A 24,214-nucleotide genomic window follows, 5' to 3' on the forward strand; every position below is an offset into this window, starting at 1 on the left:
TCCCACCTCCAAAGTCCAGAGCCACTGGCAGAACTTACTTTATTTTTTAAAAAAAATGGTACAACAGTCTGTACATATTTACAGGTGAGGGGCCAAGGAGGTGCAGGTCCAGCAGCAGGGACACGGGTCACTTACTTCTTGGAAAGTTTGACTTGCTTGTGTTTGGGGGGTGCCCACTTGAGGCAGACAGAGTCCACTGTGGGGAGAAGAGGCATGAGAGAGGCTGGGCTGGGCTGGCCCGGGGCCACGTTTCGCTTCTAGGTGAGCACAAGGGTAGACTGAGTCCTGGGGAGGGGGCAGGGAGGCCCAGGCATGAGTAGCCTGCCCCAGGCTTTAGTCCTGGGAACTGGTCAGACTGGTTTAGGATCATGTGACAGCAAAAAGGAAGCTGTGGCTCCCGGTAGTCCTTAACACCTAAATACCTACCCACTACCGCATACCCTCATAGCCCCTCACTTACCTGTTATGGGTGGTTTTTTATACTGAGCACTTTTGAGGTGTTCCTCTACCAGCTTGGGTGTGACACATATGACATGCTGGCCTTTCCAGTACTTGACCATGTTGAGGGACTGTAGTGTGCTGATGATGTCATTCTGGGTGATGCTGGTCATCTGGCTGCAGAAAGGGATTGGAGCAGATGCTGGGAGAGTTCCCTTGTGGGGTCTGGCTGGGACAGCAAAGGGGACAAGGAGACAAGATCATGGCCAATCTTAGAAGAACCCTTCCCTCTTGGAGAATTCCAGGAAACCTCCTTCACAAGGTCCTTGATGGATGGCATGCCCAGGACAGGGTTGGGGCCCAGGGTCCTCACCTGAGGTCCTTGATGGACAGTGTGCCCCGGAAGTCACGCAGAATCTCCAGCAGGACCCAAGACCAGTAACTGCGGTAGCTGAGCTTGCCCAGGTCAGACAGCGGCTTCTCAGGGGAGCCTACTGTGCTCTCTAGTTTGGATAGCTCATAACCTGGCAGTGGGAGAAATGAGGGCCTGCAAACCCAGCCCCACCTGGCACTCTAACTGCACCACAGGTGCCCCTTCCTGGACAGAATAGGAGCTACTCACTGAAAGCAATGAGGAACTTCCCGTAGCCACGGCGCTGGTAGGGAGGCAGGGTCAGGATACAGGCCACATTATTCCCATCTGGAGACTCTTTCTCCTGCAGCAGGGAGAGGTCGGGACCTCTGGGGAAGCTCAGCCCCTCCTCCAGCTCATACTCACTGCCCTCCCTCAACTTTGGCTTCCTGAACCAGTACCTTAGAGAAGTAGCCAACAATGTGGGCCCCCTGCCTGTCCACCTCAGTCAAGATGTAAAAGACGAAGGGCTCCACATCGAAGTACAGTGTCTTGTGGTCCAGGAAAAGCTTGGCCAGCAAACACAGGTTCTGACAGTAGATCTGAGGGGAGTGGTGGAAGCAGGCTCAGGAAGCAAGTACAGTGAGCCCACTGAGGCTCGGGCAGGAGCTGCCAGCCTGCTCTGCAAGTGCCAGGCTGGTGAGAAGCAGCTCCCTACCAGAACAGTAGCACAGGATTTCCACATGCAAGTAGATCTGCTCAGTTCAAACCTGTGTTGTTCAAGGCTATGTCCCCAGCACCTAGCACAAGGCTAAGCATGAAGCTAGGTACTTGTTAACTAGTTGTCAAATGCCCTGAGCCTGACTCCAAAGCCTGAACAGTCTGCCCACTTGGCTGTATTTGTCGCTGAGACTCACCTGCCGCAGGCCCAGACACCCACCCAGGGCAGAGACTGTAGGGAGGAACAATGGGACCTCACAGTTGGCTTCATGGCACCCTGTGGGTCCCTCAAGAGTCCCTCTGGTGTATGATACCTTTTGTATTCACTCTCATTTGACCCAACAGTGTAAGCCCAGCACTGCTAGTCCCGTTTACTTAAAAGAAAACTGAAGCTCTGGGAGGGAAAGCGCTTGCCTGAGACCTCAAAGCTGGCAGAAGGCAGAGCCAGCAAAAATACCCCCGTCTCCTGTTAGGGCCCTTTCTTCCCCTCCTTCTTTTGATGCTCAAAAAGGCAGAGCAGCGGGCAAGGGCCAGGCTCACAGTGGATGTTCCTTCCCCAACATATTTATCACAAGGCTGACCGACAGGTCACCAGTATTAACAAAGGCCCATTACTAAGCACCTATTTGATGCCAGGCACCATGCTAAGTATGTAATACTGCTATCTCAGTTATTCCACTAACAACCTGATAGGTAAATATTATCATGACTCCTATCTTACAGATGAGGAAATAGGAACAAACAACATTAAGTAACTTGTCTAAGGTCAGCTGGGAAGTGACGGGGTGATGTCAAGCCAGGAGACACTCGGAAACCTGCCCTCTTCATCTTACTCTTAACTGCCCTTCCACAGGAAATGGGGACATTTAATGACACCTTCCCAGACTGACCAGGCAAAGGCCAGGTTTTCAATAACAGTGAAGTAGACCCCAAATGCCCCACCCTACCCTATTAAAGTCTTTTTGCCAGGAACAAGGAAGTCAGCCATCAGAGCCACAGAGCTCTCTGGCAGGAACTCTTACACAAAGCAAGTCCCTCCCAGGGAAAAACAAACCTTGTCTTCAGGCAGAAAGAGAAAGCCCTTCCAGAAACAGCCTCAAGCATGACAATCTCCATTCCAGGTTCCAGAACTGCCCAAACCTAAACTACCCCATCAGGAGAAAAGTCCTCAGAGAAAGAAGGAAAACCATCCCCAAGGCTGGCACCAAAGCCCATGTGTTTACTATGCACCAGCCACAGGCCAAGTAATAGGCTAAGCATGATCCCACGGGCCTTTGCCTGGGTGGGCTGTTCACCCTAAGGCTGGCCTCTATCCTTTGATGACAGGGAACACTGTCCAGCAGATGCCAGTGCTCTGACCAGTCCCCCTTGCCCCCCATGAAGCACCTTGGTCACCCAGGTCACCTTGTGGTCTTTGCCATCCACTTCATACACAGAGATGTTGCTCTTGCGATAGATCTCTTTTCCTGGGGGCTGCCGCCACTGACACTGGCCCTGGGGATGGAGGTGGAGAGACAGAGGCTTTAGACCCCGAGGTTCTCTGCCAGCTGCCCTTCATCCTGCCCAGTGTGACCTGAAGCAAATCTCTGCTTCTCTCAGTTTCCGGGGCAGATCCTGGGCTCAGCATTTCACCCACATCAAGTAATCCTCCCAACCACCTGAGAAACACAGCTTATTTTACAGATGAAGAAACCAATGCACAGTGGGACTAGGTAACTGGCTTGAATATCACATAGCTAGAAGACACGAGTCCGGGTCGACCTGGCTCTAGAGGATTCCAGAGGGCTGTGATCCATGACAACGCTGTTTCCTAAACTGCATACAGTTTCCTCAGATTCCACCCTTTGAGAAACACCCTGCTGCATGGGTGCTGAGAGGCCCCCACCCTGGCAGCTCCTGTGTACCAATGCCTCCCATCTGTCCACAACTTCCAGTCCTATCGCCTGGGGACTGTGTTTGCTTCTGCTTTTGCACTGAGGAAACTGGCACCGGGCTGCCTTCGATACACACGTGGTGAAGGGCGAGGGACCCAAGGAAGGTGTAAGAGTAGGGATTACTGTCCTCATTGCGCAGAGGAGGAAACAGGTCTGCAGAGGGGCAAGTTGGCCTAAGTCGCTCCAACAAAGACGGAGCCAGGCAGGAATCAGGTCCCTTGACCCACAGTCAGCTCTTCCTTGTGCTCCACTCCTCTGAAACCATCTCTGTCTCCCAGTGCTGTAGTCTCAGCACCCTCCCAGTGGTCTCACCAGGTGGAAGCGGTAGCTCTTCTCGTACTTCATGTACTTGAGGCAGTACTCGCACAGCCAGAGCTTGGGCTGCTTCCCATAGTCTTCGGGAAATGGTGAGAAGTACCAGGCATCGATTTCGTAGTTCCCGATGTGGATCTTGTCCACATACTTCACTTTGGTGATCTGTAGAGGGCAGTGGATGGTCAGTCAAAGCAAAGAAAGCAGAGTGGGTGGGGGAGGGGGGGCGGCCTGCAGAAAGAATCCCTGCCCCACTTACCGCCTCATGTTCCTTCTCCAAGGCCGCTGTTGTGGGGTCCATCTCTGCATAGGTCTGGGCAAGAAAAGAGCAGTGGACAGAGGTGAATAGAAATGGTGGTCAGGACATCCTTCCCCTGTCACAGAACCCACAGTGCTTCCCATCTATCTTCCAGACCTCACATCCTGAATGACAATAACTATAATAGCTGACTTGTTTTACCTGGCTCTGAGAGTGGCCTGTCCAAGCTCTTTTCCTGTCTGCCTGACCACCCATGTATCTCAGACATCCCTGATTCCACAAGTTTGGACCTTTTGCCAGACAAACAGGACTAGGATCAGGAGACCTGGTTATAGTCCTTTGGTTGTTAAGAGCTTCAGCTTTACAATGGGATCAATCCACCTCAGCCACATCTGTGAGACAGATGAAATAATGGATCTTGTCTTCCACACTCATAGCAGAAACTGTTGCTCACTCCCCAATATGCCTGGACCTCGTTCCTGAACATCTGAGGAGCTACCTGCCCGTGGGACTGCTCCCAGAGTTCCTTCCCACAGGCATATCAGACTCAAAGTGTCCACAAAGGAACTCATTCTTTCCTCCATATAAACTTGTTCCTCCTGCTGGGCTCCCATTTCAATGGGAGCATCACCGTCAGTTCAAATACCTGAGACCAGGTCTCTGCAATAATAGACCTGTCTTAAGATTCCTGCCTCTCTCAGCCTGGTATTCAATGAATGGCCAAGTCCTGTCAACACTACTTTCTTGAAATTTTGGAATCAGTCCCTCTCTGGAATTCTCTTCTCTGTCCTACTCCAAATAGCCACTGCCACCATCTCAGGTCTGGACAACTGACTGGGTCTCCTTACATTCCCAGTCCAGCCTCAGCCCCTTCAAACCTACACTGCTACCAACTCTTCTTTTTCCAGGCTTTGTGCCTTTGCACAGAAAGTCACTTCCACCTCAATACCCTTTCTCATCCTACTGCTGCCAGAAAATGCTTACTCAACCTAGGACAGAGGGTGAGCCAGATGACTGAGTGATAAGGCAGAAGTCTGTAAGCGATCAGGTGTAACTGTTTTTACCATGCTCTTTCCTGTCCCTCAAGGCTCATCATCACTCCCATTCTCTGTAGGAGGCCTGACTGGATTCTTCTGATGCAGAATATACCCTCCCCTTTCCAAGTCAGGAACACAGTGACCGACAATAACCTCCAAGTGCCCCACCTGGCTTCCCCTATTTTCCACATTCTTAGAAAGAGACTAAGAGTCATGTCCCACACACAGCACATCCTGTTCCTAGACCAGACTCTGTAGGAGGAAGTAAGTACAGCCTGAAATGGAGTGGGGACCCAAGAAGGCCTACAACCTATACCAGAGTAGACAGCAGCCTTATCCTCTAGTTGAGAAGGGAGAAAGGAGCCAATGTTTTACTCAGAAGCCCCTTCCACAAAGCACTTTGCCTATATGGCCTTATATATACAGCACTCATTTTTATTTTATGGAGAAGTAAACAGGCAGAGAGAGGTGAGGTCATTTGCCCTTGGGCATGAGCTACATGCCATTATTCCAAGTGCCAAGCACTCCACAGGCATTATTTCATTCAGTCCTCACAATAAGCCATAGACAAGATTGCTCATTATCTACACTGCACAAGAGAGGAAACTGAGGCACAAAGAGGTGACCTCATTTGCCCGAGGTCACAGAAAAGGTCCTGAGCACAGCTGTGCGTAGAACCGTGGTATGCCCAACTCCTGAGTTGAACCCCTGTAAAGATGAGGGAAGATTTTCTTCCTTATATACCACCTTAAAACACATTTCCCAACTCTCACAAAACACAATCCTCTGCAGCAAATGCATGAAAGAGTTATAAAAACACCACTTTTCTTAAATGCTGCTGTTTATTTAGAATTAAACTTTAATCAGCTTCTGAAGAATCTTGCTACCTTTAACTCCATGAGTATCCATAGTCTTTGATTTTATCACCACAGGCCCATTGTCACCTGCTGAGCTGCCTGCCAGGGCACAGACCCACCACCAAGCCTTAACTGGCCAGTGTGAATGCGTTGAGGAGCTGAGAGAACCCAGACCTGTGCTGTCCAATGAGTAGCCACTAGCCATTAATTAAATAAAATTTAATTCTTAGTACACTACACGCATTTCAAGTTCTTAATTACCACATGTGGCTACTGGCTACACTAATGGACAGTACAGCTATAAAACATTTCCATGTATCACAGGACGTTCAGTTGGACAGTGCTGCCTTAGACCTTGAGGGGTCTTTCAAATGTTTTTTTTTTTATCACAAACCACAGTAAGAAGTACAGTTAGCACTATAAATTAGTTAATGTTCATGTATATTCATACATGTATTTGCAGGTGAAATAAAAACTTCTCAAAATAACACCTTTAATAAAGTACAACGCATGCTGATATTTTCTAGTTTATCCTATTTTTTTCTTCCATTTTGAAAATTTAAATGTTGGTCACAACCCACTGAACTAATTTGGTAATCTATTAACAGCTGTGCCACAAGTGAAAAGCTTTGCTGCAAAGCACATGAGCACTTAGAAGAAACTGCATCAGTCAAAACTAACGAATGTGTGTGTGCCTTGAGAGCGCAATAAATCCAGTTCTCTTCCATTCTCCATTTTACAAATCAAGAAACTATAGCTCAGAGTGGCAGAAAAGTAACCCACCAGGGGCAAGCAGCTTGATGAAAAGAATCCGGGTTTTGGAAGCAAGTGGCCTGAGTCGCTAGGATCTGTCAAAGTCATGGTTAAGGATTTGTGCCCTGAAGTAGGGCAACCGCAAATCTCATTCCTGACTGGGCCTCTAAACCTATCTGTACCTCCTTTAGACTTTGGGTCACAAGCCAATAAATGTTTGCCATTATTATGCTAATTCCAGCCCATCCTTTTAATAGCTGTGTGATCTTAGGTATATTACCTAATCTCTCTGAGCCTGTTTTTAATCTACAAAAAATATATACAGGGTGGGAGAAAAATAGGTTTCCGGTTGTATGTGAAACACAGAGTTTATGCTTGTATTATTATTTATTAATTATTGCATTATTTTCCATACAAACAACTGTAAACCTACTTTTGCCCCACAGTATTTAGCCGTTGAGGACTTAATGAGTTTTTACGCGTACAGTACTCAACACGGTTCTGAGCAATGGCAAATGCCCAATTATCATTCACTCTCTTCCTTCTCTTTGAAATGCAAGTTGGCTTGTCTAACATGGCAAAACTAACATGGCAAAAACTAACATGGCAAAACAGGCTATCGGTTCAGGAGGCCTGAGTTCCAGTACCAGCTGTGCCATTTCCTTGCTGTGAGACTGTAGCCAAGCCCTTGCCCTCTCTGAACCTCAGTTTTCTCATCTGAGAAGAGTACAAGAGAAGAGGTAGGTAAAGTCTCTGACACACTACAGGAGCTTAAGAAATGGGAGCTGTTGTAGTTCTGGCACAGGGACCCAAAGGAGTTGACAGAGGCAGCTGAACCTAATGGGGCTGTGGGGAAGGGGAGAGAGCCCAGACCTTCTGCACGTGGTTGATCTCATCATGCTTGCGCTTTTGGTTTCGAGTGATCTTGCGCTCAGGCTGCTCAGCCAGCTCGCTCAGGTACTTCTCTGAGTTCTTCTGCACAGCATCCTTCACTGTCTTGGTCAGCGCCAGTCGATTCTTGTCTACCCATTCATCTAGTCGCCGGTTAACTGTGAGGACATGCCATGAGGGTGCTGCCCTTCCACCCTTCTCCCCCCACCCAGGCCCAAATACCCCAAGTCACTCACAGCCCACATAGTGTACATAGAATTCCTCTCGGCCCTCCTGATCATTCACTCGAGACTGGATCACTTCAGCAGAATCTGTAAGGACAAAGGCTAGAATTATCAGGAAGGCAAAGCTGGAACACTGAGAGGCTGTTTCCAGATTTCACATGTAAGCTAACTTCACCTGTCCCCATCTGCCATTCACCTCAATCACTGCCTGTGAGGTACACCATGTCGGGACTGTTATCCTTATTTTACATTTGAGAAAACTGAGGTTTACCAAGGCTCACAGATTTAAAAAGTGTTAAGAGCTAATACTTAACTGAGCTTAAACCTGACTCAAACTTAATGCTTGGCTTACTATATTTAGTTGTTTATTTGCTCAGAGGTCATGAGGGCTGGTTCTGGAGTCAGACAGTCTGGGTTTATATGTAATTCCAGCTCCCCATTTCGTAGCTCTTTTAACTGAGCAAGTTATTTTGACTTTCTGAGCCTCAGTTTCTTCATTTGTAAAATAAGAGATAATAGTGCCCACTTCAAAGGGTGAGTTAATGCCTCTCAAGCTTTTAGTAGTGACTGACAACTAGCAGACCATGCATTAAATGAAGAAGACAACCACAGCATGTCTGGCCCGATGCTGTGTTGTTGGTGGATACAGAGGGCATGGCAATGAATCATAAGCACTCCTGCCCTCCAGAAATTCCCACTTTGACAGGGGAGGACACAGACAATGACAAGAATGTTACATACCATAGCTGAGGTATGACTATTGCAGAAATACACAGAAGGGAATGATTCACTTTGCCTGAAGGGAATCAGGAATGGCATCACAGGGGGATTCAGTGTTAAACGGATGAGTAAGGAGCTGGGCAGGTGAGCAAGGAGAAAGGGAAGAAAGGGCATTCCATGCAGAGGGCACAGGCAGCAAAAGATCTTCGAAGGGTATAGCGTGGTCTGGCCTGGTAACGGCCTTTGCTAGGGGTGGCTAGAAACTAGAGGGGTCACAAGGATGAATGCCATTCTATGCAATTTTGAAGGGAGGAGTGGGGAGGAGAGAGGAGGGAGGGAAAGGGGAGGGGAAGGGAAGAGTGGGGAAGGGAGGGGAGCCAGGTCGTTTTTGGAGTTCTGGGAGGTCCTCTCCGCCAGTGGCTGTATGGGACAAGTGGAAGGGGAAGTCGCAGAGAGACTAGTAAGGAAGCAAGGTTAACAAGAGAATGAAGCCTAGGATGGGCAAGGGAAGTGAAATGGGAGCTCTACAAACATGAGTTTGGTGACAAACCCCTGACTGGCAGGGCTAGCAGTAAGTCCAGAAACTCCGCGTTCTTTCCCCAAGCTCCGCCCCTCACTCCTCCCAGCCCTTCACAGAACCCTCTCTGCCCGGACCCCGCCCAGTGAAGACCCCTCCTCCGGCCCTGGACTTTGCCCTCACGCCAGGTGCTATCCGGCCGTCGGCACAGGTAAGTCTCTCCGATCTCCACGGTCACTTCCGGCTCGCCGCGTGCCGGAGTCTGCGGGGAAAGGCGACCCGGGGACGGGGCGGTCCCCTCAACCGCCGCATTCTCCCCGGGCCCGGGCTCGCCCTCCACGGCGACCCCTGAAGTCGCCGCTGCAACCGCAGCGGCTGCTCCCTGGGCCGCCATCGCTGTATTGGAAATGACGCCAGAATCCAGCGCCGCGCAGTGTATTTGGCTCCGGGTCTGCGTAGCGCGGTGGAGGCCGCAGCTGGCCTAGGGGTGGGGTCTGTTATGTGGCAAATTCCCATTGGTTGGTGTGGCCGTCTCGGCAGTGTCGGGACGAGCTTGACGTTTACTTGCCAACTGCCCTGGAGTTCCTTTCTTTCCGGATGGAAGAATGGCTGCGCCCTAGAACCGAAGAAAGGACTTTCCCGATGTGATGATTCAGCTTGATCTTTCTAAAGGCCCTGGTGCCTGAGGAAGCCAAAACGTGCCAGTTCTCAGGGGGCGCTGTTTCCACTTTAACCAGGCGGAGCCAGAACAACTCCGTGGCTGCCCGATTTTAGGCCTGTGGGCCTGGAATTAACACCCCTGCGTCGCCACTTTCGCCAACTTTATACCGGTCATCCCTTTTTTTGAATATTGAAGAAAAGGCCTTCCTTGGTCAGGGCGGTTAAAGGATACAGTTGGGGTAGGGGAAGCGGCAAGAGTGTGTCCAGGGACAGCCAGTAAATCACTAACAGAATCAAGCCTTTCTAAAGAATGGACCAGGACTCCCAAACCAGACATCCTCTGAACAGAAACTAGCCAGAGGCAGTGGACATAATGGAAAAGACTTGGGCTTAGCGAGTGAGGAATCCTGGGTTCTGACCCAACTCTGGGTAAGTTGTACAAGTGTGTCCATTCTGAGAGTTGGTGCGGGTCAAACTGTTATACCTCTTATGTATGGTTATAAAGCAAGTGCACTGCACAGTGCCAGACAGGGTAGATTCTCTATACATTCCTTTTCGCCACTCTCTGAGTCTCTTTTTATTATTTATAATTTGGTTATTAGACCCAGAAAGAAACAATTCTAAGAGTGGTGAAATGCTCAGGGCCTAAGCATGGCACTCAGGGCTATTACAGATAAAGAAATGTCTACCCTGACCCGTGTAGCTCGGTTGGCAAGGCATCGCGGGGATAGGTGAAAGGTCCCCAGTTGGATTCCTGGTCAGAGCACACGCCTTGGTTTCAAGCCTAGTTCCCTGTTGGGGGTGTGCGAAAGGCAACCCATCAATATTTCCCTCGCACATCAACATTTCTCTCCCTTTCTCTGAAGAATCTTTTTTTAAAAAATAAAGAAGAGCCCTGGCTGATGTGGCTCAGTGGATTAAGCACCAGCCTGCGAGCTGAGAGGTTGGCCAGTTTGTATTCCCAGTCAGGGCATATGCCTGGTTTGTGAGCCAGGTCCCTGGTTGGAGGGGTGTGAGAGGTGACTCTTTTCATTCTCACACAATGATGTTTCTTTTCCTGTCTCTTTCCCTTCTCCTCTCTCTAAAAATAAATTTTAAAAAGTTTAAAAAGAAAAATATCCAAGTTAGGGTTTTCTGGGGGTTGGCAGTTTAAATGCTGGTAACTTGGCTTTTGGGGAAATGGAGTTTGAGAGGAGGGGAAGTGAATGCCAGATGTCTGGCAGTATTAAATAACAGAAGGAATACAAAATTAAAATAGTAATGTCTTCTCCCCTTCTCCACCTCACCCCCATCTTCAAGATTGTTATTCTTTCTGCCCAGGGATCTGGTGCCTAACTTTTGACTTAACCTGGTATCTTCAAATAAGGATAGTTAAGGATTACTCTAGGCTTTATAAATCCCTGATCAGGGTCACTCCACTGACCTCCTCACTGTTCTCCCTCATATCCACCAGCCACCAGCGGTAGTTCTGATGCGCACATCTGCCCTTGCTTCGAGAACTATGTAGATGTCGCACCCAGATCTCCTGGAATCTCTTTTTCGTGCTTCTGTGTGCCCAGATTATGTTCTATATGCTTTCAAAATACAGCATCAGAGGTTCTTTGGTGAACTGCCCCTCTGGCTAAGAGATGTTTTGCCTAAGATAGCTGAAAACTGTTTCAAGTACCTCCCAACACAGACATTACCCAGTGTCTGTGGAGCTTAGCTCTCTTGCCTCCAACTCTGTAGAAGAACTTACTGACTCTGGACTTTTGTCTGAGAATCTTGCCTGGCCTCCTGCCCTTCCCTTTCCTGCTTCCCCTACTCCCTTCCAGGAACATTCCTCAACCAATCACTTGGATGCAAATCTCCATCTCAGGGTCTGCTTCTAGGGAACTCAACCTGATACATCCTTTCCCAGCTTAAAACACATGCATGGACCCCTGCTGCCTCCAGGATAAAGCTCATGGTCCTTGGCTGTACAGTCAAGGCCCTACACCCTGACTGCTGCTGCTTACCTCTCCAGCCTCACCCACCTGCACTGCAGCCAGCAGGATTTTCAGCCCAGCAAGTCCCTGGTTGCCTATATCCCCCTCAATCCCCCACCTCCATCAGCAGTCCCACCAAGCAGGCTCTTGTACCTTTCTTCTCTTTCTCTGGCAAGATGGGCAGGAAGGCCCCACTGCTCTGTGGAGCCCCTTTGCCTCCCTGCCAGGGCCCCATCCTCAGGGCATGCCCGGGCACAATCTGGAGTGTTCCTTTCTTTGGAGGCAATAGGCACAGGTGGTGGGCAATATTTTTAACCTCACTCAGGCTCAGGAATCAGGTGGCTTAGGAGGTTTCCCAGTCTGGTGACCTTCACCTCTTGTGACTGCCAAAAGGGAGAACCTGTGACTGCCAAGGAGTCAGAACTGAGGCCTGAAGCTGGGTCACATTGTCTGGGAAGCAGACACATTTGTTAAATGAAATGAATGAAAAGTCTTTGCACAAACTGACTGAGTCTCCCCTACTCCCACCAAATCAAATGTGCAAGAGACTTGGGGCCAATTCTACTGCTGGTCTGCCAGGCTGTCAGGACAATTAAGAGACTGGGTATGAATTAGTTGCACCCAAGGGCTCAGGAAACCTGAATGGGATCAGAAACAAAAGCTCACCTGCCCTCCCCTCATGGGGCCCAAGAGGGCATTCAAAATGTGAACTTTAATAACAAACAGCAGGTCAAAATGGGGTTCCCCAGGAACGAGAAAGATGAAGCTGGTGCTGGAGGCCTCAAGGGTCCCCACTTCCTCCCTCCAAGACCTGGAGACAAGGAAGCAGTGGACTCTATTGAGGGTTGGGACCAGGCTCCATGTAAGTCCATCTGTTTGGGGTCCTAAGACCCAAGATGCAGCAGCGTGTGGAGCAGGGTGGCACCCTGTCTTCCCAGAAGCTCCTGGCAGGGTGTTTGGCCCAAGCTTGGCAGGTGAGCAGACCAAGGGTGGTGGGGTCAGATGCGGAAGCTTTCTTCCCGGCCATCGATATGACGGAGCCGCAGATAGACATCTGTGCCAATGCCCTGCAGGGACTGCAGCCGAAGGGAACCACCAAGGTACTCTGCGTAGGCCCGTGATGTGGGCAGCCCGAAGCCAAAGCTGAGGTGGGAGTAGGGGACAGGATAGGGGCTTCAGAGGCTTAAATCTCCTAGAGCCCCACACCCCTCCAGAATGGCCAGGTGGGGTCTCACCCATGCATGGGTCCTGACTGGCCACCACTGTGCATGTCCAAGTGGCCAAAGAGTGGGTTGATCCGGGGATCCTGAGTGCTGGACTCAGCTGTAGTGAAGTGGTAATCCATAACCCGATCCAGGTCTTTGTGAGCGATTCCCCCGCCTCTGTCTGAAATCCTGGCAGAATGTCAATAATACGAGCTTGGCTCAGCTTGATAGGGGTGCTCACTACCTCCCAGGCAGACAGTATCATCCTGTCCCTTCTACCCAAAGGTGGCAAGGTCCACCTAGACCCTTGGACCTTATTTCTTTTAAAGCTGCATTTCTCTATCCTCCTCTGCCTGGGCCACTGACTGCTTATAACTTCTCATGGGATTTCACACTTATTCTTAGCCCAGCATCACAGACTGGCTACTCCTCTTTCCCCATTCTAGGCCCATCAGGTGCTAACAAGAACGGGGCCCTGGAACCTGCAGCTAGCCCCAGATTCATTCTTATCCAGCTCATGGCAATCTCAGGACCATGGAATAGTTTGTCTGACCAGAGACCAAGTCTCAGAGTGTGGCTGGTACTGGCTTGAGTTCATATATCAAGTCATATAGCCTGGAACCCCTTGTCTACCCCAACCCAACTCCCACTCAGGGCAAACCTGATGACGAGATCAATATCGTTGTTGGCAATGGTAATAACCACATCTGGGACATTGTAGGGAGTGTCTAGGTGACTCTCCATTGTGGCTCTATACGGGGGAGAAAGACCAGTAGTCGGTGGTGGTATCCCAGCCTCACTCCAGTCCCTGTCTGACCTCTTTCAACATATCCAGCAAGCCCACCTCATGGCATTCTTGAGCAGCTCGGGCAGGATGTAGTCCAGCGGCATAGGGATGAAGGGGAATCGGGCAGCCACATGTCCATTGATGCGGACTCGGGGGGCATTGCCGTACTTGTGCTCACACAAGCGTCTGTGGGTAGGAGCAAGGGTTCAGACCTAGACCAGTGGTTCTCAACTGGAGGTGCTTCCTTCCTCATGCCTGGCCCCCCCACCCAGGGAAATTAAGACATTTTTGTCACAACTGGGGAGTACTATTGACATCAAGTGAGTAGAGGGCAGGGATCCTTCTAAACATCCTAACAAGCACAGGACAACCCCTCACAAAACAAAATTATCTAACCCAAAATGTTAATAGTGCCATGGTTGAGAAACCCTATCCAGACCATACCACAGGGAAGGGCTCAGAGCCAAGCCTTCCCTGCCCAAAGACATCCACGTCCCGTCCCCCCCCCCACGCCCCCCCCCGCCCTTAGCTGTTCTAGCCTCACCTGGCAAAGTCCACCCACTTTTCAATAATCTTCTTTGGTGAGAGGCGAGTGCAGATGATGCCGACAAAGTCAGGCTGACAGGAGAAAGAAGGTCAGGACTAGGCAGCCCTCCACCCGCACTTCAGTCACCAAATGCTTGCAACCTCTGGCCTGGTGAAGTGGCCCAAGCCCCTCCCCAGGTCCTTACCCAGGTCCCCAGCCCAATGGGCCCCTGGCTCAGTCCCCCCTGCCTCATTTGACATTCCCAGGTAGGTCTCAGGTCCCAGTGCCCCACCTTGTCCTCATGCAGTGCCAGATGATGTGTGGCCAACATGCGGATCCCAAGCCTAGAAGTCAGTGTCTTATCCAAGAAGTAGCGGACAAGCTTCTCATCCTATAAACAGCGGGGCCTCAGAAATGCTATGTCCTTCCCAGGGCCCCCAACAGGACCCCACTGCTCGGCTGCTGACCTCTATGTGCTTCCGGCTTTCACGTAGGCCCTCAGCTAAGAGGGTCACCACATCTTTGTGGTCGTCCAGCAGCTGACGCACCAGCTGGCAATATTGGGCCTCATCTGTCTGGTCCTTGATCTGCGGGCCACAGAGTCATAAGCATGGATGATTCAGCCCTGACCTCTCAACCCCTCACCCTGTCCTGACCCAGCCCTCACCGGAGGGAAGTCTGTCAGCTTCTGGAAGGCACGGATGTACAGCTCATGCTGCAAGGAAGAGGTGTCAGAATTCACAAGGATGCTGTGGACTCTAGGTAGAGAATAACTACCTATGTTAACCCAAGGGGACTGCCACCACCCCAATTCACTAGGTTCAAACCACCATGGGGCCTTTCAAGCCCCCATGAACACGCAGCCTTGGCCTGAAGGTCTGAGTCCTCTATGATCAATCCTCAAATCTTTTGGCTGGTAAGTCTCTGCCGCTCTAGGCCCATTGCCCCATTTGCCCCTTGGGTGGTAGCCACTCTGATCTAAGGTCCCCTCTACTAGGGAAACCCATGCCCCCCCCCCCCCACCGACGGGCCACCTTACCACATGTAGTATGGTGGGGTTGCAGCCAATGATGAAAGGAAGGCTACGGAAGCCCTTAATGCGGTGAGCAATCCTCACTGGCAGCTCTTGCTGCAAGTACCGAGCACTTTTCTAGAAGAAAAAAAGGCAGAAGGCAGGGCTGGGGTCTGAGTGGCTGGGCCATAGCTCCAGGGACGGACAGAAAAACAGTGAGCAGGATTCTTACCAGAAGGTGGCTGCCATCCTGAGAGCGGCCAGAATAGAGCATCATGGTGGGAGTGAGGCGGACTGAGGGCTGGAGGGGCAGATGGGGCTTGAGCACTGGATCTCCAATACTTCGCCCTGCCATAATAGCTCCACCCCTTCCCTAGACACCCACTCCAGCTTCGGACCCGGGCCTCGCTGCCCCAGCTGCCCACCTTCTCTGCTGCCACATCAATGGCGGACTGGTTGTAAAAGGAGGTAACAGTCTTGGAGCGCTCCCTTGCCATCTCCATGTGGTGAGTATCAGTGGCTGATGTGGAGAGGGCCCGTAGCAAGAGTGCAGGCCCAAGGAAGGGCCGGAGTGGAGGCCCGCCCCGGGGGCCACTTCCCAGCACCGACGCCAGTATCATCGTCCTCCTTTGTTGGACTGGATAGACGAAGGCGACCCCCAAATGGGGTTAGGGAGGGCTCTAATGGGTAGGCAAGGGCTCTTCTCTTGACTTCAGGAGCGAGGGCTGTTGGAGGATGCTGACAAGCTCAGACCTAGGAAGCAGCTCCCATCTATCGGGACGGGGGGGGGGGGGGGAGAATTGTAAGGATAGGGTCGGTACCACCCGAACATCTCTCCACGTAAGCACTGGTATATCCTAAGACCTCTGGGCAATCTCTCTAACCCTAACCCATTCAACCACCTCCCCAAATACACACATATAGGCCAAACCTGGACAACCTTGCTTTCCGGGGCTTCTATTCTTCAATCTGAGGCTCTATTTGGTGGTCTAGAGCGAAGAAGATCCTCAGACCTGTCCAGCTCAAAACCTCGCCCAGGCACCCTCGTTCAAGGGTCGGGGTGACCCCTATCCAGGATCTCCAGACCAGGCACAACCGCCACCTCTCACCTCCCTACACCCGCCTGCCGTGCGTGCGTGCTCCACAAAGCGTAGTGCGCCCGAGGGCAGGCTGCATCGAAGCTGCGAACCGGAGTCCCCATCTGGGTACCCTCTCCTCAGGTCACTTGGTTCGGCCTGGATCCCCCTATATGGTAGGTGCCAGCCCCGCGTCCCGCGCACTCCCGCGGTCCAGCCCAATGGCGGAGGTTGCGCGCACGCACTACGAAGCCTCCGCGTTCAGGGTCCGCCTGTTGCTCCACTTACCGTGAGGCCCGAGCCAGCGCCGTAGTCCGAGCGGAATCGCCTAGCACTCGACGGGCCGGGCTAGCGAAGCAGCTCTCGCCTCGGCCGCTGTGACGTCACGTGGGCAATGGGCGCCCGGTGCCTCCTGGGAGTTGTAGTTTAGAGCGGCGGACTGGCAACCTGTCAGCCCATCCTGGCTCTGTCCCTGCTCCCGAAACCACAAATAAATACCACGGTTCCCTCCATAGGATTCCCGGAGTTATCTGTGGTCTCCCTGGCCTTCTGTTTCATAGTCTAATAAAATGGGCTCCCTGGGGGAGAAACACCAGAGGGCAATAAGATCCTTAGATATAAAGAGCATTGATCAAGCCCTACCTGGATTCCTTCCCTAAATCTGATTTTCTCCTTCCAGTTCTTGGTTTATTTATTGGAAAACAGACTGCCTAGTTCAAACCCCAGCTCTGCCACTAACTATTTAGGGCAAGTTACTTAAACTGCTCAATGCTTTTAAGTGCTGTATTGGTAAAATGAGGATGTAGCAACCTTGGGGTTGTTGTGTGCTTTACATATGTAATTTATATATGTAATGTGCCTGGAACAATGTCAGGCACAGAATTAGCACTGTGTCTTAGGTATTATCATTAATTTTCATTCATTCATGCCTGCAACTAACACTGATTGGATGACTTGTCTGTGCCAAGAGAGGAGATTGGATGCTGAATCAAATTTAAAAAACAAACAAACAAAAAATTTCCCTGTCCTGAAAACAATTTCAGTGTCATCAGCTATGATGAGGGCTGCACAGGAGACTGTGAGAGCATCAGATAGGGTGCAGCGTGTGTAGGACATAGCCAGGTAAGGGAGCTGGGGTGGGAAGGGCATGATGGCAAGATAGAGAATAACCTGGATAGTCTGAGGATATGGCTGTAGCCATATGGAGACTGGGAAGGAGAGGAGCTGAATGGGGTGTCCAGTCAGGTCATGAAGGGAAAAGAGTCTGCACTTGTCCTGAAGTAGTAAAAAGCCACTGAAAATTTTTAACTTGAGGGTGGGATTAGTGAGATCAAAGGCAGAGAAACCAGTGAAAAGACAATTACTTTTTCCAAGCAAGAGATGATGGGAGACTTTTCAGTATGTGTTTACTTGTACTGATTGGATTTTTCTTTACCGTGATTATGTATTTTATAAATATTTTGTAAGTTTTTAAATTAGCCCTGTCTGGTGTGGCTCAGTGGATTGAGTGCTGGCCTGAGAACCAAAAGGTCGCCAGTTCAATTCCCAGTCAGGGTACATGCTTGGGTTGTGGGCCAGGTCCCCAGTAGAGGGCACTTGAGAGGCAACCACACCTTGATGTTTCTCTCCTTCTCTCCTTCCTTTCTTCCCTTTCCGTCTCTAAAAATAAACAAAATATTTTAAAAAATGTTTAAATAAAAAATTTTTAAGTTTTTAAAGAAAAAGGTTAAATGAGGCGTGTGGTATCTTTGGAGCCGGAAGGCTGTCTTGAACCTTTAGCAGAGTTAGGGCCCTTTGCCAGAACTGGCACCTGAGGAACTGGGGAAAGATCTGCAAAGACCATGAGGAAGGGGCTTGCTGAGTCTCTGGAGTTCCTCTTCGCCCTCCAACCCCTCCCCACCCTTTCTTTTCCAGCAAATTGGCAATACCCAGGAGTAAAGCCAGGAGGCCCCTCAGCTCCTGAAGCAGGCACTGCTTGAGCCAATGGAAGAAGGGAGAGAGAAGGTTGCTCCAGACGGGAGGACAGCCTGAGCAGAGACGCAGGGACTGAGTGCTTGCCGTGTGCCGGAACTCACTCGGCGTTCACGTGGCGGCCACGTGGACCCGGTATGCTAGCTGGCAGCCTTGGCTGCCACAGTTGAGGGAGGTGCCTGGGAACGACCTCACCCAGTTTGACTCCGCCTGAAAGAGCGCCGGTCCGAACACTCTGCTGCCTCCTGGCGGTGTAGACTGCACATGCACTCCACGATCCCTCTTCAGAATACTCTAGAGCCTTATGTGTACTAATTTTATCTTCATAACAACACTCTGATATTACTCTACTCATTTTACAGTGAGAGAACTGAGGCCCAGAGAGCCCGCCCACCAACCCCTGCTTTCTTTTGGTTACACACACACACACTCACTGGCTCCAGCCACACTGGCCTCCTTGTTGTTCCCTAAACATACCTCTCGGAGCCTCTCACAAGCTGTTCTCTACCTGGAGCTGAACTCTACCTGGAGCACCCCCCAGATATCTACATAGCTTACTCCCTCATATCCTTCAAGCTTTGGCCCAAATGTCAACTGAATGAAGCACACCCCAACTGTTATATTTAAAATTGCAATCATCCCCATCCCTCTCCCTGTGCCCTACTTTTTATTTTATCCATAGCTTTTAGCACCACCAACATACTATATACTTTATGTAGTTATTATTTTGCTCATTTTCTTCTCTTCTTATAAAATGTAAGACCAGAGCATGAATATTTGTCTGCTGTACTGACTTATCTCCAGCCCCTAATCCTGATACATAACAGTGCTCAATAAACATTTGTTTAAAAAAATGAAAGAAATTTATTCTCTGAGATATTGAAATTTAGTGTTCTTATGATCTATGGCTGGCTTCCCTCAGAATGAGTGATCTAAGAGGAAGCAAGACGGGAGCCGCAATATCTCTGTGATAGCCTTAAAAGTGACATAGTCATTTCTGTATTACCCTCTTGGGTCAGGTCAGCCCTATTTAGTGTGGAGAAAGACTATACAATGGTATAGGAGATACCAGGAGGTGGAAATCATTGAGGACAATTTTGAAAGCTGGCTATTAAGCCTGGAGGCTGCTAGGCTATGCAAAAGCCTAAAGTAGCCCCTACAGAGAGACTATATGGATACACAAGTAGACCCTGAGACTACGAGGAGAAAGAGAGAGAGAGAGAGCAAGCGCTGCTAGATTATCCCTCAGCTGCTTTAATCTCTCATTGTTCCAGTGTTAGCCATCATCTGACTGCAATTATGTGAGCCAGGACTACCCAGCCACAATTCTCTCCCCAAATTCATAACCCATAAAAACTATGAGAGAAAATAATAATTGTTATTGCTTTATGCCATTATTTTTATAGTGATTTGTTGAACAGCAATAAGTCCTCTAAAATTCCCAACTCCTGGTATTTATACCACTCTGAAGTCTCTTTCCACATGAGCTTATTGCCTTACAGTTCTATAGTTCAAAAGTCAGACAGGAGTCTCACAGGGCTAAAACCAAGATGTCAGCAGTTCCTTTTTGGAGAATCTAGGGGAGAATCTATTTCTTTGCCCTTTCCTACTTCTGGGAGTCACATGCATTCTTTAGCCCATGACCCCTTCCTTCATCTTCAAAGTCAGCGATATTGCATCTCACTGTGCCTTTCTTCTGTAGTCACACCTCCCTCTGACTCTCTTGTTCTATGGCCCTTTTTCACTTTTAAGGACCCTTGTGATTACATTGGACCCACAGGATAATCTGTCTTTTAAAATCAGCATATTAGTGACCTTAATTCCATCTGCAACTTTAATTCCCATTTGCCATGTAACCTAACATATTCACAGGTCCCAGGAATTAGTATATGGATGTTTGTGGAGACCATTAGTCTGCCAACCCTGCTCTCTGGAATAAGAGAAGTGGGCCTGAGAGGGGGCAGCCAGAGAAAGGACATGGGCTAACAGGAGAGTGACATATCACAGACACCAAAGAAGAGAGTTCCCAGGAAGGAGTGCATTACAGTGACTAATACTGTTGGGAAGTCAAGCCTGATAAAAACTGAAAAATGTCCATTGGATTTAGTGTCCTGATGACACCAACCATTAATTGGGGTAGTGTTGGGGACAGCAGCTATTTTATAGTGATTTGTTGAACAGCAATAAGTCCTGGGCAAGGAAGGAGAAGTAGAGACTAAGATTATAAAATCTTCCCAAAAACTTTATTGTAAAGGGAGATTTGTTGCTGTTTCTAAAAACAGGAAAGAGAAGCAAATTTCAATGCAGGTGGGAAGGAAGGAGAGAATTCACCTAGCCCACAGTAAACTTCGAAAGGAGTGACCGTTGGATTGACCCAGGCTCAGGTTTAGCCGGGCAGGTGCCACAATAGAAATGAGGTTAGGATACTGTCAGGTTGTGGCTGAGGTGATAGAGATGGAAATAAAGGAGAGAGGGAGAGAGAGAGGAAGAGGAGAAAGAGAAAAGGAAGGGGAGAGAAGAAGGGGAAGGGGAAGGGGAAGGGAGGGGAGGGGGAGGGAAAGGGAGGAGGGACCCAAAAAACATGAATTTATGTATAAAATATTATGTATTTATTCTAACATGTTTAAATTTTAGTCACCTTCAAAGTTCTCTCCATTTGATGCAATACACCTATTAAGAGGTTTTTTCCACTGCTCAAAAACAGTTTTTGAACTTTCCCTGGCTGGTGTGGCTCAGTGGATTGAGTGCCCAACAGCAACCAAAGTGCCCCTGATTCAATTCCCAGTCCAGGGCACATACCTGGGTTGCAGGTTAGGTCCCCAGTAGGGGGCGCATGACAGGCAACTACGCATTGATGTCTCTCTCCCTCCCTCCCTTCCCCTCTCTTTAAAAATAAATTAAAATCTTTTTTTAAAAAGAACAGTTTTTGAACTCGATTTTGATGCCTTTTAGTGCTCCTGCCGTTTTTTTGTTTCACCTCTTCAACATCAGCAAAACGTTTCCCTTTGAAGACTTTTTTCATGGAGTGGGGTGGAGAGAAAGTCACTCTGGGGAGATAGGGTGAATAGGGAAGACGGGGCACCGGAGGTCATGCCGTTTTTTGGTTAAAAACTTCTGAACACTCAGCACAGTGTGGGCAGGTGCGTTCATAAGTCACCCACTATGAATGGGCGAAGAGTTTAAAGAGTCTTCAAAAAAGCTTGGGGGAAGCCAAATGCAGGCTCTCACAGCAATGCCAGCGGGTACACTGATACAGATGGGTTCCTGGAACACTCATCTAGCAGGGGAAGCCTGTACTACAAGATGCCTGCCCTCCAGAGGATAATTCCTTTTGTGGTGGTGGGGGCTCTCCTCTATATACTCTTAGCTATAATTAACATACATAGGTAATTTTTAAAACTCCAGAGACTCCATTTCCCTTGAGGCATAGCGGCCGCTCGGACTACAAGTCCCATAATGCCTGCCATGACCCCTGGTCCGTAATTACCCACCCACCACCTTTCATCTGATTTTCACGTAACAGCATTTCTTGCTGTTTCGCTACCTCACCAGCACGCCTACCAAGTCCCAAGAAAACCCAATTGGATCAGGGAGTGGGAGACCAGGATGTCCCTCACCCTGAGGGGAGGGAGAGGGCGTGGCCATACCCTGCCCCGCCCCTGCTCCGTGGCTGGTTTTCCTGCGGCTGGCGCTTCTGGCCTGACCCGGAGATATGGGCGCTACCTGGGGGAGCCCCGGTTGGGTGAGGCTGGCACTGTGCCTCACGGGTTTAGTGCTCTCGCTCTACGCGCTGCATGTGAAGGCGGCTCGCGCCCGGGACCGGGATTACCGTGCTCTCTGCGATGTGGGCACGGCCATCAGCTGTTCGCGCGTCTTCTCCTCCAGGTGCGCGCGGGAGTGGAAGGCTTGGGGCATCAGACTGCTCATGGGAGCAGTGCATGGGGACCAGGTGTGCATGGCGGCCAGGTTGCCAAATGGTTCTGGAGTCTGGGATTGGCGTGTCAGCAAGCGGATGCATGGGGGGCTGGGCTTCTTAAGGGGGCATTGCCTTGTGAATGGGGTGTGGGTGTGTCAGAGATAGGAATGCTGGGCGGGGTGGGAGGCAGATAGTGCTGGGGACTGCAGTTATTCTGGGGAGTAACATGTGGATCTGGATTCCAGGGAATAACGGTTACCAGGCAGGATGGGTAACGCAGAATAAACGATGGTGGTCTTGAGTATGGCTGTGCCTGGGGATAAGGTGGCCGTGTGTGGCTGTGCTTGAGGGCCTGGGGTTATTGAGATGACTGAATACAGAGGAAGGGAACGGGTGGCCAGGGAGCTGGAGAATTAAGAGGTCCAAGGCAGACAGAACTCTGCTCCAGATTCCCAGTCTCTGGTGACTAAGCAAGGTCAACCATTATTTCCCACCTTGCCATCTTGTGGGCTTGATCCCAGTTAGGGCATATACAAAAATCAACCAGTGAATGCATAAGTAATTGAAACAACAAAATGATGCTTCTCTCTCTCAAATCAATACAAATTTTTAATAAATTATTGAAGGTCTAGGGTGAAAAGAGGGGCCTAAGGGGGAACCATGTCCAGACTGGGCCTGGGAATAGGGGAACATAGGAGCTAACACACGGATGCCTGACGTGGCCAAAGGGAAGCTTCATCAGGCGGTCATCGACCCTGGACCTGAAGCTAGGATTGCAAGAAATGGCAACAATGGGAAGGAGGCCAGCATAGGTGGCTTTTTGGAAATCACCCTTCCAGGACGGCCCAAGGCACTGGATTGACGCTCCTTACCTGGGCTTCTCCCCCTACACACACCAGGTGGGGTCAGGGCTTCGGACTGGTGGAACAAGTACTGGGGCCAGACAGTGTCTTCAATCAATCCAACAGCATATTCGGTTGCATCTTCTATACACTACAGTTGCTATTAGGTAACTCTCCCTGCCCCTTCCTTGCAGGCCCCACCCCTTCATGACAGCCCTTCCTTCCTTGGCCAGCCCAGCCCCTTCCCTTGCAATTTGGGGGATTCATACAGCTAGCTGACAGGGAGTTGCTCATCACTGAGCACTCTAAGGGTGGTAACTGATAGGAGCCTTTCAACACCAGTTTTGTAGGAAAGACTCAGAAATTCTTTTCGGACAGCATCAGTGGGGAGGCAGGAATCTTAACAGATTATCTTTCATCTCATGTAGATGAAATGTCAGCAGCGAAGTTCACTATTTGGGCTCCGGGGATCATTAAACAGATAGGAAAGTGAAGGCCTTGGTGGGGACTGTCAGACCCTCTTATTTTAGACTCTTCTCCTGCAGCCTCTGCTGTCTGGGTGGCACCATGAAGTCATGGTAATGTTCTAGAGGTGACCAATCCCTGAAGCCCATGTTTGACCCTTTTTTCCCTTGCAGGTTGCCTCCGGGGCCGCTGGGTATCTATCCTGCTGCTGCTGAGTTCCCTAGTGTCTCTTGCTGGTTCTGTCTACCTGGCCTGGATCCTGTTCTTCGTGCTCTATGATTTCTGCATTGTTTGCATCACTACCTATGCCGTCAATGTGGGCCTGATGGTGCTCAGCTTCTGGGAGGTCCAGGGACCCCAGGACAAGGTCAAGGGGCACTAGTCCTTACCCCAAGCCAGGCTGACCTCTTATGGTCTGCTTTGGCATGTCAACCTTGCCCAAGGGGGACATGTCTGGGTCCGTATAAGAGTCTACAACCCACCTCCACCGTACTCCCAAAACAGGACAATGGACCAAATGTGCCACACTCTTTCCTCCACCTATTGCCTCTGGCTCTGTCCCCAAGGATTGGTTTCCAAAGCTCCTGCCACTGCCCAAGGAGGGAAGGTTCTGAGCAATAAAATTTCTTAAACTGGCCAAGTCTGAGCCACCTGTCTGCCAGGGATCCTAAGTGTTGGGCCTCCCTGAGTCTTGCCTCCTCTGGGACTGGAAGGATATGAGTCAGAAGGATAGTGGAGGGCCTGCCTGGGAAGGGTTAGGAAACCCTTCCCAG

At 50.1% G+C, this 24,214-nt stretch overlaps 3 protein-coding genes and 1 long non-coding RNA gene across 10 annotated transcripts; 2 read left to right on the plus strand and 2 right to left on the minus strand.

Moving 5' to 3' along the window:
* Positions 1 to 22: 22 nt before the first annotated feature.
* KAT8 (lysine acetyltransferase 8) lies at positions 23 to 9,488 on the minus strand. 2 transcript variants are annotated; one of them, XM_045848886.1, is made up of 11 exons: positions 9,198 to 9,488; positions 7,790 to 7,864; positions 7,536 to 7,711; positions 4,016 to 4,069; positions 3,757 to 3,921; positions 2,915 to 3,004; positions 1,252 to 1,392; positions 1,061 to 1,154; positions 812 to 962; positions 461 to 663; positions 23 to 196 (listed from the first exon to the last, which is right to left on the minus strand). In XM_045848886.1, exons 1-11 carry the CDS (start codon positions 9,406 to 9,408, stop codon positions 132 to 134), a joined length of 1,425 nt encoding a protein of 474 aa, XP_045704842.1. In that variant the 5' UTR covers positions 9,409 to 9,488; the 3' UTR covers positions 23 to 131. The 2 variants fall into 2 exon arrangements, with proteins under 2 accessions (XP_045704842.1, XP_045704843.1); XM_045848887.1 differs by having other exon boundaries at positions 461 to 615; positions 9,198 to 9,486.
* On the plus strand, positions 9,426 to 19,042 carry LOC123825480. Of its 3 annotated transcripts, XR_006786916.1 has the most exons (4): positions 14,884 to 15,075; positions 15,549 to 15,677; positions 16,096 to 16,423; positions 18,162 to 19,042. It is a non-coding gene; the product is annotated as an uncharacterized LOC123825480 (long non-coding RNA). The 3 variants fall into 3 exon arrangements; XR_006786917.1 differs by lacking the exons at positions 14,884 to 15,075; positions 18,162 to 19,042 and adding an exon at positions 9,426 to 10,103 and having other exon boundaries at positions 16,096 to 16,528; XR_006786915.1 differs by lacking the exon at positions 18,162 to 19,042 and having other exon boundaries at positions 16,096 to 16,528.
* Positions 12,335 to 16,662, minus strand: BCKDK (branched chain keto acid dehydrogenase kinase). 3 transcript variants are annotated; one of them, XM_045848889.1, is made up of 13 exons: positions 16,536 to 16,636; positions 16,103 to 16,160; positions 15,597 to 15,942; positions 15,404 to 15,472; positions 15,199 to 15,309; positions 14,827 to 14,874; positions 14,627 to 14,746; positions 14,452 to 14,550; positions 14,178 to 14,251; positions 13,691 to 13,819; positions 13,508 to 13,597; positions 12,877 to 13,035; positions 12,335 to 12,784 (listed from the first exon to the last, which is right to left on the minus strand). In XM_045848889.1, the coding sequence occupies exons 3-13, from the start codon at positions 15,789 to 15,791 to the stop codon at positions 12,640 to 12,642; spliced, it is 1,239 nt and encodes a 412-aa protein (XP_045704845.1). In that variant the 5' UTR covers positions 15,792 to 15,942; positions 16,103 to 16,160; positions 16,536 to 16,636; the 3' UTR covers positions 12,335 to 12,639. The 3 variants fall into 3 exon arrangements, with proteins under 3 accessions (XP_045704845.1, XP_045704844.1, XP_045704846.1); XM_045848888.1 differs by lacking the exon at positions 16,103 to 16,160 and having other exon boundaries at positions 16,536 to 16,662; XM_045848890.1 differs by lacking the exon at positions 16,536 to 16,636 and having other exon boundaries at positions 16,112 to 16,130.
* A 2,706-nt stretch (positions 19,043 to 21,748) lies between the features above and the next one.
* On the plus strand, positions 21,749 to 24,078 carry VKORC1 (vitamin K epoxide reductase complex subunit 1). 2 transcript variants are annotated; one of them, XM_045849321.1, is made up of 3 exons: positions 21,844 to 22,103; positions 23,034 to 23,143; positions 23,615 to 24,078. In XM_045849321.1, exons 1-3 carry the CDS (start codon positions 21,931 to 21,933, stop codon positions 23,821 to 23,823), a joined length of 492 nt encoding a protein of 163 aa, XP_045705277.1. In that variant the 5' UTR covers positions 21,844 to 21,930; the 3' UTR covers positions 23,824 to 24,078. The 2 variants fall into 2 exon arrangements, with proteins under 2 accessions (XP_045705278.1, XP_045705277.1); XM_045849322.1 differs by lacking the exon at positions 23,034 to 23,143 and having other exon boundaries at positions 21,749 to 22,103; positions 23,615 to 23,720.
* Positions 24,079 to 24,214: the final 136 nt, after the last annotated feature.

This window comes from Phyllostomus hastatus, unplaced genomic scaffold (genome assembly GCF_019186645.2).
Source record: "Phyllostomus hastatus isolate PE091 unplaced genomic scaffold, TTU_PhHast_1.1 phas_contig_64, whole genome shotgun sequence".
NCBI classification, from domain to species: domain Eukaryota; kingdom Metazoa; phylum Chordata; class Mammalia; order Chiroptera; family Phyllostomidae; genus Phyllostomus; species Phyllostomus hastatus.